At 42.3% G+C, this 20969-nt stretch overlaps 1 protein-coding gene across 1 annotated transcript in view; it reads left to right on the top strand.

Annotated features, from left to right (window-relative positions):
* The window catches only part of LOC126485069 (uncharacterized), a 486075-nt gene that overhangs the window by 121412 nt on the left and 343694 nt on the right, over window positions 1-20969 (top strand). The window contains exon 4 of the mRNA XM_050108671.1: window positions 6376-6413. Coding sequence (XP_049964628.1) covers window positions 6376-6413 — 38 coding nt within the window. The remainder of the gene's footprint in view (window positions 1-6375; window positions 6414-20969) is intronic.

Here is a 20969-nt window from a genome sequence, read left to right as displayed (position 1 = left end):
TCAAGCATTTCTGTGGACAAAAAGTGTTGTAGTCTCCAAGAAGAATCCTAATTCCGTTTAACTTTACTTTCTGTAAAGCTTTTTGTAGGCTATGAAAGAATTTATTGCATTAAGTGAAAAGGTAATGCATTACATTATTATGGAACAAAGTTTTTTACTTTAGTTAGTGAATAACTACAAGAAATGAAATCTGTGCAGACAAACGTGTAGTTAAATACGTGATTCATATTATGCTCAATTCTGGCAGTAAAGAATAAGTAGAAGCGAAAAGAAAGTATGAATGAAGTCGGACGTGTATCTGAACACGTCTAAAGCGTCTTTTATAAAGGAACAGTGAATGTGTTGTCTTTCATTGCTTAAGAATTATTACTATTCCAAGTCATGCGCCTTATTATTACTATTATTATTTCTTTCTTTTCTCAGACGCTATGTCTGGTTATTAATATTATTATTTTTTTAATATTGTTGGCGAATTTTCCCTAAAAGGAAATCGTTAAGCTTATGACTTTGAAGGCTTGTTCTTCTTGTCCTTCCAGTACTCCTTCATTCTCTTGGAGAGGGCCTCTTTTCTCTCCTCAGACCATTCTTGTTTGGTCCGCTGTTTTAGCGCTTCTGACTTTACTTCCCAATTGTCTATGTGTTTTCGGAAGGTGCTTCTGTCTGTGGTGTTTGTGGTGCCAATTGCTTGTAGGTCTTTTCGGACTCCTTCCATCCAGGGTGTCGAGACTTTAAGTGTCTTGATGTGTTCTAGAATTTTCTTGGTGAGTCTTGTTTCAGGGAGTCTATCTAAATGTCCGTAGAATTTAAGGCGCCTTTTTCTCATATCGTTCTCGATGTTCGAATATGCTTCTACTGTTGAGTTCTTCTGTAGTCTGTAGCCACCTGGTGTGGGTCTTCCTCCTAAAATTTTCCTCATGATTTTGCGTTCTTCTTTTTTGATTTCTTCAATTTTGATTTTCCTGTTGAGTGCTAGTGTTTCGCTGGCATACAGTACGGTGGGTTTGATCACTGTGTTATAGTGTCTGATCTTGGTGTTTCTGGAAATGCATTGTTTGTTGTAGACGTTTCGTACCATGCCTAGTGATTTCCGTGTCTTCTGTTGTCTGTCTTCGTAAGCCAGTTTCTCTGTTCCGGTCGGTTCGATGATTTCGCCTAGGTATCTGAAGTGTGTGACCCCTTTAATTTTGCCGTACTTGGTTGTGATGTCGTCGCCTTCTCTTGCGTTTTTTCAAAAGAGATTTGTAGGCCGACTTTCTCGGCGCATTCTTTCAGGATTTCGATCTGTGTTTTTGCTGATGTTGGGTCATAGGTCAGTATCGCTAGGTCGTCTGCGAATGCTAGGTAAGGGACTTCCAGTCTTTTCCTTCCTAATGTGACTGGTCTCCAGGTGTTTTGTCTCCTGACTTCAGCTTCCCATTCGCTAATTACTTTGTCCAGGACGATGTTGAACAATAGCGGGGATAGTCCATCTCCTTGTCTTAGGCCAGTGTGGATTTCAAAGGGGTCCGAGATTTCGCCCATGAATTTGACTTTGGATTTTGTATTGGTTAGTGTCTGTTCGATTAGTCTTCGGGTCTTTTGGTCTAGGCCTTTTTCTCTGAGGATTTGGATGAGGGACTTTCTGTCGATCGAGTCGTAAGCCTTTTTGAAGTCGACGAAAGTGCAGATGATTTTTTTGGGGCTTGTCATGTGGGATTTTATGATTGATTTCAGGTTGAAGATTTGTTCGGGGCAGGCTCTGTTGGGTCTGAAACCCGCTTGGTATTCCGAGATGGCGGGTTCCAGTTGTCCTTGCGTTCTGGTGAGAAGGCAGGTTGATAGAATTTTGTAGATGACCGGTAGCAGGGAAATTCCTCTATAATTGTTTGTGTCTGTCCTGTCACCTTTCTTGTGTAGCGGGTGAATGAGTGCGGTCTTCCAGTCGTCAGGTATGATTTCGGTTGTCCAGGTGTTCTGTATGATTTGTGTGATTTCGTTTAGCGAGTTTGGTCCTAGGTTCTTCAGCAGTTCTGCCGTTATTCCGTCTTCACCGGCTGCCGTGTTGTTTTTCAGTTTCTTTATGCAGTGGAGGATTTCTTCTTTTGTTGGTGATGGTGAGTCTTCAGGTGCGTTGGCCGGTTCTCGGGGTTCGAAGGTTGAGTTAGGTTCCGGGCAATTTAGTAATTTTGAAAAGTACTTCGCGAGCTCTTCACAGTTTTCTTTGTTGGTAAGTGCCAGTTTTCCGTCTTCTTTTCTGAAGCAGAGGTTCTGTGGTGAGTATCCTTTGACTTGGTTGGCGAACGTCCTGTAGAAATCCCGAGTGTTGAAATTTCTGAAGTCTTCTTCGATGGAGTTTAGCTGATCGTTTATGTATTTGCGTTTCTCTTGTCTTATTGTTTTCGATGTTTGTCTTCGAATTTCATAGAAGTTGTCCTGTGTTTTTCGTGTTTTGTTGCTGTTGTAGTTTGTGAAAGCTGTTCTTCGATTTTGTAGGGCGATTTCGCAGGTAGTGTTCCACCAAGGGTGCCTGGGTTTTCTAGTCAGCGGGATCAGTTCTTTGGCTGTGTTCACAATTTTTTGTTTAAAGCTGGTCCAATCTTTCGCCTCTTGTTTTTCCCAGTGTTCTGTGATGTTCGATTCTCTGATCTTTCTTGTATCAAATTTCGGTGAGGTCAATTTCTTTTTGTGTTGTCTTCTTGGTGTGAGTTTGATTTTGATTTTGATTCTTGTTAGGTAGTGGTCCGAATCTATGTTGGCGCCTTTTCTCACTTGGACGTCGTGGATTTCTTTCTGGTATTCATAGGAGATTGCCACGTGATCTATCTGGAATTCGCCTAGTGAGTGGACTGGTGATCGCCACGTCTTTTGTTTCTTGGGCTTTTTCATCAGGGAGGTTGACATGATTTTGAGGTTGTTTTGCTGGCAGAGTTCGATCAGTCTGGTGCCGTTTTTGTTGGTGAATTTGTGTGCAGGGAAATTTCCTACTGTTTTTCTGTAGCGTTTTCCTCTGCCGATTTGCGCGTTGAAATCGCCTAGTAGAATTTTCGCGTTGTCTTGGGGTATTTTTGCCGGGGTGATTTCGAGTTTGTCCCAGAATTTGTCTGTTTCTTCCGGTTTGTCCTTGTTGTCTGCGTTCGTGGGGGCATGTACGTTGATGAGGGTGTAGTTCTTGTTGGCGTGTTTGATTCGCATGGTCATGAGCCTGTTGTTGATCGCGTTGACTTCTTTTACTGAGTCTAGGATGTTTTTGTTTACTGCGAAGGCCATGCCGAGGAGTGCTCCTCCTTTGCCGATTTTCCTGTTGGTTCCACTCTTGAAGAATCTGTAGTTTCCGTAGTCTATTGTGTCTGAATCCGTGCATCTTGTTTCTTGTAGCGCTAGGATCGAGATCTTTTGACTGGTGAGTTCCGTTGTTAGATTGTGTAATTTTCCCGTTTGTATTAGTGTCTGTATGTTGAAGGTGCCAAAGTATGTGTGTGTTTTCTTGGGTAGTTTGCCAGAGCGCTCCGACTCGCCCTTTAGTGCATCTCCAGGTCCCCCAGAATCCGAGTGCCTGGTTGCCGTCTTGCGACGGGTGGATCGTCCACCTGGGGTAATGTTGTTTTTAGGTGTACTTGCCATTATGCTTGTAATTCGTCTGGCTTGCGCCAGTTTGGTAGAACCAGGGATTTTCAGTTCCTGGAGCTCGTATCAGCCGCACCATTGGTGACAGACGCTGGCCAGAGTACCGGTGGTTACCACACAGACGTGTCTGGGCTTTTGTGTTAGTTTTCTTCGTTTCGCCGGTTTTTACTCCGGGTACTTATCCTCGAGGATGTGATAGTTTTGGTCCGCCCCGAGTATTTGATTTCCTCGGTGCCACCCATATCTGGGAGGCTTTCCCCAATCCGCCACCTGGGGAGGCGCCCGATGGAGGATCTATCAACCATTATTATTATTATTATTATTATCATCTTTTGCATTTTTGAGTTGATTCCAGTTCATCCGTACATACATAAATTTCCGTAAAAACATATGTGTGTCCTCTTTCGACAATCATTTTTTTCGTGAGTTAAAGAGTACTTCATCAAGGATGTTTAAAATGTTGACAAAGCGCCAGCCATTTTACTTCTGGCTGTTTCTATGTTCAAGGAAAATGTATTTGAGCAACATCAGACACAAATTCAAAAATTCACGTCTGGCAGTGAACAGAATTCGTCTGTTGCGCGGGAATGGAGTAGAGAAAGAATAAATAAATGTCAAGTACTTTTGTTCGTTTTAGCATACTGACTTCCAGGTTCTCACAGGTTTATATCACTTTCATGAAACGTAAACAAACACAGTATGTAAAACGAAAATGGGGGGAGAAAACTATAATAATTTCTGAAAACATGTTTGTCCGCCAAGGAACTGCTGAATCATGGCGTAGAAAACTCAATAACTGGCGGCAAAGGAAGTAATATAAGATGATTGTGTGTAGTAAATTCATAGAAATGAAAGTGGCCGATGGCAGTCAGAAGTGATAGTACGAGGAGACCAAAAGTAAGTTGTACATTATTGTGGCAGACCAAGTAACTTTTTATGAATGCTACACTACGCTTCAAAGTGACACAGGTGCATGACACGATTTTTCAACATAACCATCTAGTGTAAGGAAACAACAGTCGCAACCTTCCAACAATCGTTCAGTTCTTCGTCAATAGAAAGCCAGTGCTTGGTCACGGATCCATTCGAGAACCACTGTGTGAATATCCGCGTCGTTAGAAAATCTCTTTCCCCACGGAGAAGTTCTTTCACCTCGCCAAAAAGATGGAAATCACGTAGTGTGAGATCTGGACTCTGTGGTGGGTACTTCCAAACCTGCCATCGAAAACGTCGGATCGAAGCTTATGTTACGAGCGCCGTTTGGAATTACATCGTTGTGCTGGAAGACAATGCCTTTGCTTAATTTTCCACGCGTCGTGTTCTTTACGTTCTGCCACAAAAACCATACTGTCCCATGTACATCAGCTCTGGAACACGTGCGCAGTCGCCGTGCAGTTTCACACTGTGACGCAGCTGTTATCCGTACTGCAGCAGAACTGAGTCTTAAGGGAATTAAGAACGTGTACTCTCTTCTAACAATGCGCCACTCGGGTGGCCCAGTGGTCTTGGCGTGGGAGGACATGTGTAATTTACTTTCTGAGGTCCCTAGAAACGGCCCCACACGTGACTGCATGCTTGACAAGCATACGTGACGAGCGTGCTTGGCCAAGCATGCTTGAGAGTGTTTAGAATAAATTTGCACAAGCATCAGTACTCTACAAGCAGCTTGATGCTTGATTGAATTTCGATAATGCGTGCTTGTGCAAGCGTTCAAGTGCGTGTATGTTTGAGCATTCATACCACGAATAGGGAGGCTTGTGCAAGCATTTGCCAATTATCTGGTTTGATTTTATTTTTATCTGGGCCTGTTAAATTACATTCTGTACAAAGGTTATACTGTACTGAGGGTCAGGTCAAAGAATACAATACTACATGTAGAAATAGAGAAGAAAATAGACAGTACTGTAAGACTGTTTCCATACCGCGTCTACTTCAAACAGTTAATACGCGAACAGTATTTTCGTTTCTTTAACCATTCTTTACTCTATATATCAGTCTTTCTTTTAACACAGGCGGAAAGGCTACCACAGCCAGCACATCGTCGTCTGCTCTTGACATTATCTGGTAAACAAACTAATGCTTGTACAAGCATGCTTGAACCTCGTGTAGGCGTCAGGAATTTGTGCATGCTTGCTGAAGCAAGCATACCCAGGCATGCTTGTAAAACACTCATTTATGTGTATGGCTGCTTTAAATAACGACACTGCCTGATCATAACAGTGTCTCTTACAGTTAGGAGTCTCTAGCTCATTATCAAAGAAAGAAAAATATACGTTAGTCGTTTTTAATGTAATGCTGAGATTGTCGGTAAATACGAATATACAGGGTGATTCAGCTGCCCCTGATTTAGGTTTTTTACAACCATCAACGCTTTCAAGAATCACGTGAGAGATTTTTAAAAACACAATTTATTTGTATGAAAATTAATGTAGTTAAATTTTGTATTGGAACGCGTTTGAAGGTCACATTTGTACATTCTCATGAATAATTCGAAAACTACAGCCCCTATCGGAAACGTACCCCACTACAAAAATTAACTACATTAAAATTCCTGCAAAAAAGTCGTGTTCACTATTTCTGTAAGGCTAATAGTTTTTGTGAAGCGAGCGAGTGAGTAAAAAAAACCTCGCTTGTGGTTTTTGAAGGCACTGTGGGTTGCACGAAAACTATAGGCAGGGACAGCTGATTCACCTTGTATGTAAATGACATGTTAAGGATTTCTTGACAGAATGATTTTTCGGTAAATGATGGCTAACATCCTGTTTGTTTCAGTGTGCAAGTTCGTCTGCCACAAGGCATGCGAGAACAAGGTAAGTGCTGTGACAGCCAGTTGGGTCGATCCTTCCAGCACAGTCGCGGTCATTCAAGGTGAGTACCATGCACTCCTGCCAGACTAGTGCCGAGCTGGAAACCAGGTAAGTCGAGAGAGAAATGCGAACGGCTCAATGCCAGGAGAATGGACTAAACTCCCGAACAGTACGATTGCCAACACTCCCGGGAGAGCTTCCAGTAGCTGGGATATCCAAAGCTGTTGTTAGGTATCACTCTGCAGATTAGATACGTCATCGTCCAACTGAGTGGTAGCATATTGTAAAGCGTTTGTTGTTTCAGGTGCAGCTCAGTTTTTCTTCAGCTGTTGCATGATGCGTCAGCCTCCGAGATTTCCCGTTGTCATTATCATGTTGATTGGGCTTTATACTCTCATCTTTTTGAAAACAGCGGAATAAAATATTTTAGACTGATCGGTAAGGCGAAATGTGTCAGAAAATTTGGTACTGAATATGTGTAGTTACGTCGACGTAGGAGGGAAAATACCAAGAAATACCCAGCAACCAGGAACATTTGGTACGTCACAAGGTACGTTACAGAAAAGCAAGACAGCAAGAATTTTGTACTCAGGAGCGGAACAACAAAATCTACCGGAAATCCGAGGCCAGGAGACTTCGAATTGGCAAAAATAGGATGTGGGCTAGATGGCTGTTGGTTGCTTATTTTTACGTCACGTGACTACTTTTATTTCACAGCAGACGCATGTGTGTACTCAACGAAAGGATGTCCTATTACAAGGTTACGAGTTCTATTACCAGCTGCCATACTGCTTTCTCTTAAAGGAGTCAGCTTTGTTTACACCCTTCCACTGAACTCTTAGTATAGTGCAGCAGTTCATCCTCTGTTTGGTAGCCAAAATTAACTAAATTCAGTGGCGCTGTAGTCGAACTGGGCCGTTACTTCCAAGTGATCGCAGTTTCGCAACCTTGCTAAGACGATAATGGACACACGCTGGTCACCCGGCCGTTAATGTCAGCCTATGGGAAGGTAACCGCTGCTTTCCTTTGAAGTAGCTGCTCAGTTGTACTCGCGATTTGGACTGGACGCCATTTCCGCTCCACCACAGAGGCGGAAAACTGAATCCAATGACAACTTGTATAGTGAGCAGTCGCGCTGCGCCTTCCAATTGCATAGGGCGCATAATTTTATTGACAATGGCCACTTCGAGTACAACAGTCAACGGGACACGCTAGCGCGCATGAACTTGAAATTCACGGCAGCAATTCATTTCTACTTGTATTCTTTCTTGAAAAGTCGTTCGCGCGTTTTACTTACCCCCTGAGCTTCGAAGTTTACTGAAGATGATATGTAATGCATTTAGCGGCTGTTTCGTAGCCCATTTTCCTTCAATCTTGTAGTCTTTCATGTCTTTAACAAACTACAATCTCTAATCGCCAAGAGTTATTAGGTAAAAAATTACGCAGAAGCTTATGTTACCAATTGGTCTTTTTCTTTCGATGTCTAGGTGTCCGTTCTTCCATCGATCTTTACCTCGTTTCTGTCACTTATTTCACTAAGGTCTCTAGTAATGATTTGCGTAAGTGAAAAACGCCAATTTTTAACGTGTTTCGAATTCCACGTCAAAGTACGGGGTCTCGTCTATGGTGCGGGACAGATCATTTCAGACATAGGAAGAAGGGCACGGCACACCATCTCCAGCAGGACAATCCCTAATGAAGCACCGTGATGTCAGAACATACATTCAGCTTGAGGACAATTTATTTTGCTATCTGAACATTTGCAACATTTTTATTCCAAAGTCGTCAAGAAAATAGTACAGAATTTTTGTTAAGCTTCCAACCAACTGAACGTCGATATAAAGACGTCAAATGTTGCGGGACCCGGTACCTCATTTTCTTTCTCCCGGTCCACAGTGTGAGCAGTTTGTGATGTGAACAGCTTCTCAGACGCTTTTCTGTTCGTTCGTGTCGTTGTCAGACTGTCTGAAATTCATCAGTTTTGAGTACTGAAGGCTGTAGCGTGCTTTTTTTCCTTCTTCCCACAGAACTTTCCTCCGTTACGTCTCACCTTTCTCCACGTCGTTTCGTCATATGATTATTCAGTTCTGTTTCCTTGCTAGTAGTTATTTCTCTGGGCAATTCTATTGATAATGTCTTCAGATATAAATGCGGCAGTACATGCATTTTCTTCAACTTTCCATCAGGCGACAAACTTTTGAAAACGAACTTTATCATGTTTTGTTGCAGGAAATTTTTTGACGAGATGAATGCTTACTGCGGTTTCGGAACGGTCACTAGGTTGTGACAGGGTTACTGTGGCTAATGTACAACATTTCCCCCACCATATGCGTATGCAATAAACCAAACAGAATAATTTCCGATTGTGCAAAACTGTACGTCTGTGGAAGCTGTGGGCTATACTAAAAACGGTGAAAGTTGTAAAAGAACTACAATTTATAAGTACATTAATGCAAAATGTCTTACATAGAAATTACAACTTAAATTTTCTTTTTAACTAGCTAAACATGAGATGACACTGGGATTAATGAAGGCGGTAAGTTTCGCACGCGTGATATGTTATTTACAGATGCCCGTCTGTTCGTGCAAAAAACAGGTTTTTCATAGGAGAGCTGGTCGATGTCAGCCGTCATTTAACATGTGCATATATTCGAGTTTAGCATTCCGAACAAGTTTTCCGTCTCCTTTCGAAGTGTGTTGATGCTGTGCATGTTTTGATGGGAGAGACGTTATTTACTCATTTATTTAATAACTGAGATTTATGACCCGTTTTATTTCATCCGTAACTATTCCGGGCTGTGATTGGTTGTTCTTTTCGTACAACCAAGTATATCTGTAAGTAAATCAGTGAAGGTTCACATTTACATCCAGGTAAGAGATGAAATTCTGCCACCAAGATATTTCTGCCCTCTGGCGGGAAGGAAACATTGGTGTGTCATTCGCGGTCTTCGCAAACTTTGGGTGAAAAGCGAAAGTGCAATCTTGACAGCTATGTTGCTCTGCCTCCTCCGGATTACGGCGCTGTGATGCAGTTAAAATGGTAATTCATATCGCACAAAACATTTCAAATAACGGCCGGTTGGAATCTCAAATCGTATTTAATTTTTCCTCTTAATGTTGTCAGTGTTATTCGACCCAGAAGCTGCGTTCATGCGATAACATTCAATCCGCGTTTTACAAGTTTATGTAAACCAAAAGCTGCAATGTTGTGTATTACACTATTGGGATTGGCTTTGGTATCCAAAATTTATAACATCTACAATAGTACTATGTTAGTCACACCTGCGTGTTTGAAAGTGGTTCTATAAATCCTATGCGAGACTCCTTCTCGACCGTTACACTCTCGAATAGCACTTGGGAAAAGTGAACACCTAAGTGTTTCCTAGCGAATTCTAAATTCTGCAATTTTCTTGTAATAGCAATGTTTCGCTATGTAGCCTATGTGGGAGTCAACAAAATATTCTGGAACAGATTTATTACGCGTCTTGATTCCATTAATTTTTTAAATTTTTATTGTTTCACGAATAACATGTAAATTTGCTGATACTTGGAGAGGTTACTCTTTTAACCGATACATTGCGATTTGGGGCTGGTTCATGTTGCACCGAAAACGGTGATTTAAAAAATTTAACGCAATCAAGACAAGAAATAAATTTGTTTTAAAATCAGAGATTATGGATTTGTTTTACAGGGACATTATGTCAATATTTGCAAAAGATTTTGGCATTGGGAGGAGAAAGTTGCTGATCGAAATTTATTGAACAGATATTTCTCCAACGAAAATCGCCTTTGCTTTAATGATTGCTACCCCACTTCGCATATCATCTTCTTGACACTCTTTCCCCTGTTTCTCGGTAATACAAAATTAACTACTGTACTTACGCAGAACCCATCTCTAAATTTCTTCGATGTACTCCGTAAATCCGGTAGGGATACTGTACCTCGCAGGTGTGCTGCAGAAGCTGACGCACAAGCCTGTTGTAAGCATCCTCTTTACTGGATTCTGCCAACAAAACGCAACCTTTGATTCATATTCCCCATAAAGTTGTTTATTTGATGGCTTCAGTTCAGTCGTTTGTAACTGTTATATCTAGGTATTTAGTGATCTACACCATTTAAATTCGTGTTATTTATCGTGTTACCTAGATTTAAGGGAGTCTTTTTAGTATTCATTTGAAAAATGGTTCAAATGGCTCTGAGCACTATGGGACTTAACATCTGAGGTCATCAGTCCCCTAGAACTTAGAACCACTTAAACCTAACCAACCTAAGTACATCACACACATCCATGTCCGAGGCAGGATTCGAACCTGCGACCGTAGCAGCAGCGCGGTTCCGGACTGAAGCGCGTAGAAGCGCTCGGTCACAGCGGCCGGCTATTCATTTGAAGAAGCTCAAACCTTTTATTCATTAGGGTTAATTGCCTCTCTTAGCAACATGTAGAAATCTCGTGTAAATAAGTTTAAAATAAGTTTCTGTGTTCTGCTGAGTTTCCTAGATGGTAAACGACATGACTGGGTGTTGTGTGATGTCCTTAGGTTAGTTAGGTTTACGTAGTTCTAAGTTCTAGGGGACTGATGACCATACATGTTAAGTCCCATAGTGCTCAGAGCCATTTGAACCATTTTTTTTATTTTATTTTTTTTATAAACGACAGCATCATCTGCAATCAATCTAAGAGGCTGCCCAGATTGTCTTCCTTATCGTTTATGTACACTCTAAGATAAAAAAGGGACACAACAAGAATAAATTACCCGAATGGGAAGGAAATCGGTTGGCCTGATGTACTGGTACATCTACACACAAACACATGATTACAATTTAAGAAAAATGGATGGTTTATTCAAGAGAGAGAGCTTCACAAATTGAGCAAACCTGTAACGCGTTGATCCCCCTCTGGCCCTTACGCAAGCAGTTACCCTTCTTGGCATTGACTGACAGAGTTTTTAGATGTTCTCATGAGGTATTTAGCGCCAAATTCTGTCCAGTTAGCGCTTTAGATCATCAAATTTCCGAACTGTTCGGAGGACCATGGCCAATCGCTGGTCATCGAGACTCAATTCGAAACGGGACTCACCACTGAAGTCAATTCTGCTCCAGTCAATGAGATTCCCGACCGAAGACGTGTCTGGAGACGTACCAGACAGCGGTGGGGTGCTGTCCTCTCTGTCGCTCGCCATACAGCCAGACAGTCAGCACTAACGCTTTGCAGTGCCAGTTCATTTCACTGCAGGACCCGTTTGGTTGGAATCTGCGGCGTCCTTACAACTCAGCGTTACATCGACGATATTCTACGTCCTGTTTTGTTGCCCTTCATGGCAAGCCATCCTAAGGTTACATTTCCGTAAAATAATGCCGGCACGCACACGCCGAGAGTTTCTACTGCTTATCTTCGTGAATGCTGAACGCTACCTTGGCGAGCACAGTCGCCAGATCTGTTCCCAATTGTGAACGTTTGGAGCATTATGGGCAACACCCTCTAACCAGCTCTGGAATTTGACGATCTAAAGCGCCAGTTGGACAGAATTTGGCACCATGTTCCTCAGAAGGACGTCCGCCAACTCTTTCAACCAATGCAAAGCAGACTGTTTGCATGAGGGCCAGAGGAGGACCAACGGGTTACTGACTTGCTCAATTTGTGAAGCTCTTTCTCTTGAATAAATCATCCAGTTTTTCTGAAACTGTAGCCATTTGTTTGTCTGTACATGTACACCATATCTACGGATTTCCATCACATTCGGATAATTCTTTTGTAGTGCGCCGTTTCTTTCCTTTTTTCCCCTTAGAGTATAGATTAACAACAGCAGCATGTCTAAAACACTTCGTTGTGGATCCCGGTATTTCACTTCTGTTTCACTTGATGACTTCTGTAGCAGCCCTTTTTCTGTTTTCGCTTTTCGTCTAATAGGTGAAAGTTTGATTTTATTTTTTACACATTGACTGTCATTGAAGGGTTTTACTTTTATTTAATATTGTCCCGGCTAAATATCAATTGGATTACTTTTAAAACCGAATGTTAAACGTCGGTCACTACACGTATAGTCTTCCCAACTCTGAGAGAAAAAATCTTTAGTAGCTTTACTACCAATGTTTACAGACGACGATACTTTAACCTTTCGTTCAATTGTTTTAGTTACGAATCGCTAGTTGGTTCTTGGCATAGATCACGTAACCTTAACGTTTATCAATCTAAGTTAAACTAATGTTCAAGACTTGTATTATGTTTCAAATTAACAACGTCGGTTTATTGACAAGAGTTATTAATAAATAGGTTCACTCATACGATCTCATTCAAAGAAGTTCTTTCATTAGATGTCTAAGTAGGATTCCCACTAGCATCAGAGATGTTAGATAATATCCTGTCCCTTTCGGTAAATAAGATATTTCTACTTAATATCCGCAAACTGTCATTAACTATGATCACTAGTCGCGTGAAGTTAAAGTTTCCCCACTATCACAATTCAAAGTCCGAATCTGGTTAAAATTCTTAATTCAGTAAAGCATTTAAATATTCACACGAATTGACATTAAAGCCAAAGAGATTGCTATTCACCTTCACGTTTATCTAATCTGATAAATGTCCAAAAATGGCTCTGAGCACTATGGGAATTAACATCTATGGTCATCAGTCCCCTAGAACTTAGAACGACTTAAACCTAACTAACCTAAGGACATCACACAACACCCAGTCATCACGAGGCAGGGAAAATCCTTGACCCCGCCGGGAATCGAACCCGGGAACCCGAGCGCGGGAAGCGAGAACGCTACCGCACGACCACGAGCTGCGGACGTAAGTGTCCAAATTAAAGTCTTGAATTGACAATCCTCAAAAACAATCTCGTCACGATCTATTCTTGATCCCCGTTTAATAAAGTCCCAATTGTTGTTCTCTAAAACTGTACGTTCTAAATAACTTCCGAACTAGAGCAGACTAGAGACTGGAGTATCGTAATTACAACGTATGGCTATTTATACTTCAATAAACACTATCTTTGGTGTCCCATACCTACGTTCTATGACTATAATATTGATTTTCTTACGTATTGGAATAACTAATATTTTAAATTTAACTATAAATTTTAGAAACATGGGAAGGGGGTAAAACAGTAGGAAAAAAAAATTTTTTTCTACTGTTTTTCCCCCTTCCCATGTTTCTAAAATTTTGTAGTTAAATTTTACTTTTCTAGTCTTTTGCTTTCTATACTAGATATTTCCCTCTATTTGTTTTTTATTTATTTTTCGTAATTACTACTTGTGGGGGGACTTTGGTCATTTTGTGAATTGATATTTTAAGGACATGGGAGCTAATTTGGGAGCTATTTTTGTTTTTTCAACACCGAGAGGCGCTGTAGGTGTTACACTTCCCATCATTTACTACGAACTGAGACCTTAATGACAGTAAATCGCGAATCCAGTCGCACAACTGAGTCGATATTCGATATGGACGCAGTTTGATTAGAAGCTACCTGTGAGGAACGATGTCAAAATACTTCTGGATATCTAGAAATACAAAATCAACTTGAGATTCCTGGACGGTAGTAGTCTTTACTTTATGTAAATAAAGAGTCAGTTATGTTTGATGAAAACGATTTGTCTTCAATCCGTGCCGGTTTTGTGTCAACAGATCGGTTTCACCGAGTTGTTTGATAATAGAATGAGGTAGGAGACGAGATACTGGCAGAAGTAAAGCTGTGAGGACGGGGCGTGAGTCGTGCTTGGGTAGCTCAGTTGGTAGAGCACTTGCCCGCGAAAGGCAAAGGTCCCGAGTTCGAGTCTCAGTCCGGCACACAGTTTTAATCTGCCAGGAGGTTTCTTGTTTGATAATGTTTGGACACAGGACACGTTCCTAAATCTATTAAACAGTGAACGGATCAGTAGTAGAACGGCGCGTGAAAGCAAAGTCGTGTTGAAAGCCAATAAGTAAACACGTCGTATAAAGTTGGGCTGCCAGAGTATCTGGAAACAGTCCCTGCGGGTTGGCGATGGAGCGTCCGTTTTAATGCAGTGGGCGAGCACTTGCGCGTGTTCACACAGCCTGGGAAAGCGAGCGACGGCCGCTGTCACCAAACGCATACGCATCTGTCCCGCTGTTTACTGAGCGTGTAATCGCCGCAACAGGGGCGTCCTCATGAATTCCTAACAGCTGGGCCGCAATAGCGGCTGCAGTCCACACGCACACACACGCGCACACACACACACACACACACACACACACACACACACGGGACGCGAAGCAACGCTGTCGTGTCAATCTCGCGGCTGAACGCGCAAAGCACACCCACTACGCCACTCTCATCGCTGAACGCTGCTCCACGGACCGTCAACACGGCAGACACTGGACAAAGATCATTAATGCAAGAGCTCTGTGGACCGACAGTCTCATGACGGAGAAAACCATAACTCACTGGGTAATAACTCTGTAATTTAGATTTTCGAGGGGTGATTAAGAGCTTGGAATCGACTGGATGGCCGAGGATGTAGCAAAGTGTTGTGTAAAAATACACTACTGGCCATTAAAATTGCTACACCACAAAGATGACGTGCTACAGACACGAAGTTTAACTGACAGGAAGAAGATGTTGTGATATGCAAATGATTAGCTTTTCAGAGCATCCACACAAGGTTGGCGCCGGTGGCGACACCCACAACTTGCTGACATGAGGAAAGTTTCCAACCGATTTCTCATACACAAACAGTAGTTGACCGGCGTTGCCTGGTGAAACGTTGTTGTTATGCCTCGTGTAAGTAGGAGAAATGCGCGCCATTACGTTTCCGACTTTGATAAAGGTCGGATTGTAGCCTATCGCGATTGCGGTTTATCGTATCGCGACATTGCTGCTCACGTTGGTCGAGATCGAATGACTGTTAGCAGAATATGGAATCGCTGGGTTCAAGAGGGTAATACGGAACGCCGTGCTGGATCCCAACGGCCTCGTATCACTAGCAGTCGAGATGAGAGGCATCTTATCCGCATGGCTGTAACGGATCGTGCAGCCACGTCTCGATCTCTGAGTCAGCAGATGGGGAGTTTTGCAAGACAACAACTATCTGCACGAACAGTTCGACGACGTTTGCAGCACCGTGGACTATCAGCTCGGAGACCACGGCTGCAGTTACCCTTGACGCTGCATCACAGACAGGAGCGCCTGCGATGGTGTACTCAACGACGAAATTGGGTGCACAAATGGCAAAACGTCATTTTTTTCGGATGAATCCAGGTTCTGTTTAGAGCATCATGATGGTCGCATCCGTGTTTGGCGACATCGCGGTGAACGCACATTGGAAGAGTGTATTCGTCATCGCTATACTCGATGCCCAGGCGTATCAAGGCCGTTATTACGGCCAGAGGTGATTGTTCTGGGTAATGATTTCTCAGGATCTATGCACCGAAATCGGGTGAAACTATAATCACATGTCAGTTCTAGTATAATGTATTTGTCCAATGAATAACCGTTTATCATCTGCAATTCTTCTTGGTGTAGCAATTTTAATGTCCAGTAGTGTATTTTACGATGTTCGTGTCTTCGACAATCAGCTTGGTCTAATAAGTAGAATCTTGAAGACAGTTTCCGTGATACCTAACGAAGACACAGATAGACAGCTAAGTGCTTAATGTTTCTTTAAACACCCATAGGCTGTATGACACAACACTACACTAAAGAAATGCGAAATCATTCAAAGAGGAATAAAGATTTTGCGCATTACTTGAGTGCTTGCTATGGTGAACCAGTTGAAGAGGAGTATTTCACCATCTCATTTGTTACAGCGTACTCTAAACGGTAAATTGAAACTTCAAAAACTGGTTGTTTCGAAGCGAGCAGAGGAAGGTCGGGTAGAGTCGGACACGAAAGTTTTTCGAAATTATAATGCAATGTGCAGACACATTAATGTGGCCACCTGTCAAAAGTCAGAATAACCTCCTTTTGTAGGGCGAACTGCTGCGAGACGTTCAGGAAGTGTGTTAGCAAGGTTCTGGAAGGAATGAGCTACGCCGACTCCAAGGCCGTGGACAGCTGCGCTTTATTTCTCGGTTAAGGATCCATGGCGCGGTGATCCGACAGACAGTTGGGTTTAAATTGGGGTAGTTTGATGGCCAGGGGGGTGCGCTAAACTCATTGTGGTGCTCTTAGATCCACGCACGTACACTGTGAGCTGTATGATATGTTGCATTGTCCTGCTGGTAGATGCCCTCGTGCCGAGGAAATTAAAACCTCATATAGGTGTGGACACGATCCTCAAGGTTGATGTACTGTGCCTCCCAGAATGACGAGATCACTCAGGGAATGCCACGAAAACATTTCAAAGATCATAATGCTTCCGCCTCCAGCCTGGAACCTTCTGACGATTGTTGCGGGGTGTTTGCTTTCAGTCCGAAGGAGTATAAAACGCGATTCATCTGAAGCGGCAGCTTGTTGCCAATCAGTGGACGTCCAGTTCGGTATTTGCGTGCAAATTCCAGCCCTCGTCGACGATGGACGGCAGTCAGGACGGTTGCGTGAACCAGGGAGGACCGTACACAGCAACGTTCGGTGACTATAGTGCGCGTCATTTACGACGGCGGCCGAGTTTAGGTTCGTTCTGCGCATCTGACGTCACAAAACACAGTCGGCCAATGAACAGAGAACGACGTTGCCAGAGCTCGACTTCAGTGCAGAGCACGGACGAGTGTCTTCAGTTTTAGAAACGTTCAGTCATAAATAAAGTAACTGAACAAAAGCAATGTCTTGATAGCAGACTTTCTATAAAAGAAAGTTTGGAAAAAGCGTTCTTTATACCAGCTGCTTCATATTCTATTAATTAATTAAACCAAACAAGCAATAAGCCTCCTAATTCAGGCGGTAGCAAGGAAATTCATTCGCCCCAACCGCTTTTTCGCAATAAAGAACAGTGGTAATTATTTATTTCCTATTGTACTTCGACGAAACGTGAGTAATTCATAGTCATACCAACAGTGTTTGTCGGTATTTTGCGTGATTCTTTAAAGTACTCCAGGAATGCTGTTGAACAATGAGCTGCATTAGCGTAATGGTTAAGCTGTGGGACTGCTATCCTAAAGGTTCTGAGTTCAAATGTTGTTTGCTGCTTTTTTATTTAAAAACAATATTGTAGTGTCTTACTTGATGAATTTTATTCGTTTGAATGTAATTTTCAGAAATTTCTAGTGGCAACTAAAGTCGACCATACTGAATGTATACGATGTGGACTTTTACCTCTGCAACCTCTGCAAAATTTCGTGCAACGGTTTACTACATTTAATGCTGCACAATAACTGCATTGAACATCGAAACAAAATTAAGTCATTTATGGGGGGAAGGTATCAGTCAAGAAGATGTGTAAAAATCAAATTTTTGGGCCAAATAGTTTTTGTGAAATCGAATGATAAGTGTGTCAAGTAGTCGGAATACCATGTCTCTGCACAGGCGAGCAGTGCAGTGACGACAAAATCGCGCACGGCGCGGAATGCAGGGAGCACGTCTCTGAAGTAGCGAAAGGGTTAATGCGGCAGAGATGGCTTTACTTCATAAACTGCGCCCTGCCCCCAAACGTAAGTTTGCGAACTATACTATGGCGCTGCTTCTCTTGGCGTGTGCAACTGGCAACGCTGCAATCTCCCGCGTCTGGGCGGGCATGCGCGAGCCGCCAAGGTAAAAGAATTCAACTATAGCCGTTGAGGAGACTCTCTTGGTAGACCCTTGGTACATGTGAGCGGTCGGTTGCTCAACAATGATACTTCTGTTCGCCCGTACCCACCTCCGCAGTCGTTGTTGACCATTGTCATCTACGATCCGTGGTGCACCACAGTTCCCTCGGCGCCGGTTTTAGGTAGTGCCATTTTGCCAAGCACGGTATATTCTAATCACGGCGGTTTACAAACTTAGCCGTTTTGGAAATGCTTCCAGCGTTGGTCCGAAAGCTAATGCTCACGCGCTTTTGAACGTCAGGTAAAGCGCTCCGTTTCCGCCGTACGACAACAACTACATTGTATTCCGAGAGCCCTCCTGACACGTTTTATACAGGGTGATTCGAAAAGAATACCACAACTTTAGGAATTTAAAACTCTGCAACGACAAAAGGCAGAGCTAAGCACTATCTGTCGGCGAATTAAGGGAGCTATAAAGTTTCATTTAGTTGTACATTTGTTCGCTTGAGGCGCTGTTGACTAGGCGTCAGCGTCAGTTGATGCTAAGATGGCGACCGCTCAACAGAAAGCTTTTTGTGTTATTGAGTACGGCAGAAGTGAATCGACGACAGTTGTTCAGCGTGTTAATACCAACGTTTAATACACCACCTATCAGGAGGTTTAACACCATACTTCGTTCGAAATGCACGCATCCAGCAAGCATTTGTTCGCAGCCCGTGACAGAGCACTTCATCACTGGCCTCCAAGAAGCCCTGATCTTACCCCTGCGATTTTTTTCTTATGGAGGTATGTTAAGGATATGGTGTTTCGGCCACCTCTCCCAGCCACCATTGATGATTTGAAACGAGAAATAACAGCAGCTATCCAAACTGTTACGCCTGATATGCTACAGAGAGTGTGGAACGAGTTGGAGTATCGGGTTGATATTGCTCGTGTGTCTGGAGGGGGCCATATTGAACATCTCTGAACTTGTTTTTGAGTGAAAAAAAACCTTTTTAAATACTCTTTGTAATGATGTATAACAGAAGGTTATATTATGTTTCTTTCATTAAATACACATTTTTAAAGTTGTGGTATTCTTTTTGAATCACCCTGTATACTCCCCCTGCCAGTGCTGCCACCTGCAGTCTGTAAGTGGCTATTGCACGCTTACATCCAACATAGGTGGTGTTCATATTAATGTGATTGGGCCGTGTATTTTCTGAAGGCTGTGTTGGAACATTTTTCGCACTAGCCAATATCATGATAAGTTACTTAACAAAGTTGCTGAACTTTGTTTCATAAATACTTACGTCTGTCGCCGGTCGTGGTGACCGAGCGGTTCTAGGCGCTGCAGTCTGGAAACGAGCGACCATTACGGTCGCAGGTTCGAATCCTGCCTCGGGCATAGATCTGTGTGGTGCCCTTAGGTTAGTTAGGTTTAAGTAGTTCTGAGTTCTAGGGGATTGATGACCTCAGATGTTAAGTCCCATAGTGCTCAGAGCCATTTGAACCATTTTTGAACATACGCCTGTCGATTTATTAAATATTTTTCCCACGCTTTGCACTTTGGCCATTTAAATTTTTGGAGGGTTGTGTTGTAATGTGTGAATTGGAAGTCACTTTTGTTAAAAATAGTTTCAGTTGGATCGTAAATGGCTATGAACTTACACTTGTTCCAGATTGTGAAAAGAGTCTTTCGATTTGTTACTTGCTGAAACCTGCTGCTGGCTGGAAACTCTCGCACTAAGCTGTCCTCAGCCATAAGCGTTCATGTCTTTTTATTAAATCATAGGAAAAAGTCTTTACCGGTTTTCGTTTTCGTCTTATTGAACCGAATCTTCATTTTCATTTCCTCTTAATATTTGTACATAAGATCTGAGAACTCATCTTCACACAAATTAAAGGCATAAGCGCCGCGAGGTTAGCGGCGCCATGTCACGGACTGCGCGGCTCCTCCCGCCGGAGGTTCGAGTCCTCCCTGAGGCATGGGTGTGTGTGTTGTTCTTAGCCTAAGTTACTTTAAGTAGTGTATAAGTCTAGGGACCGATGACCTAAGCACTTTGGTCCCTTAGGAATTCACACACATCTGAACATTGGAAAGGCATAAGCTACAGATTTCTAAGATGATCGTACAATACTGTTTCCTGTTCGTCAGTCAATGTTCGCGGGGAAAACTTGTATTATTTCCTAAAACAGGTTCCATGGGTATCTATTTCTTTCACCTTAATTTATTAAGTCTGTCACTTACTCACTTCTTAGAATTTAATATTTCTCACTGCTACCCTGATTATCCTATTAAGAATACTGACTTTTTCTACGGCTTCCCTCATTTTGTTTTGATCCCATATAGACCCTGACTTCTGAAGGCTTGCTTCATAAAGAAAAAAAATTATAAAAATTAAAGTTTTCAAATTCAATCCGTTTTGTCCGGTACAATCCGAAATTTCATTTTTCTGAAAAAATCTGAAAGCACTGTTCTGGTATTATTACTTTCGATTGACATTTTCACAATTTACAATGTAAACAACAATATCAGTTGTATCTAAAGCTAGAATAAAAATGTAATACACCTGTCAGTTACGAAAAAAAAACACAATCTCCAATGTTAAGTTTGTGCACGGAAAAACTCTCTGGGATTAGACAACTTGTTGCCACTGCGAAACACACTGTTACTTTGATTCAAAATATCAGGGATTTTCTCTTTCCTCTGTAGCTCATACTGCAGAGACTGTAGGTGCTGTCACTAACGCTAGAACTTAGAAACAGGTCTTATCCGATACAATCCACTTTTCAGCTATTACCTGGCTTTTCCTTATGGACGTTTCTTTAACTGTCTACGAGCAAGATTAAATATTCTACATATTTCTGATTTGTAGTGCATAGCCTCTTGAGACCTGGTGGCAAATGTCACGAATTTTTTTGGAACATTGTATGTG

The sequence above is a fragment of the Schistocerca serialis genome, chromosome 6 (genome assembly GCF_023864345.2).
Source record: "Schistocerca serialis cubense isolate TAMUIC-IGC-003099 chromosome 6, iqSchSeri2.2, whole genome shotgun sequence".
In the NCBI taxonomy this organism is placed as follows: Eukaryota; Metazoa; Arthropoda; class Insecta; order Orthoptera; family Acrididae; genus Schistocerca; species Schistocerca serialis.
Note: the sequence above shows the minus strand (reverse complement) of the source record. Positions and strands in the feature narration are given on the sequence as shown.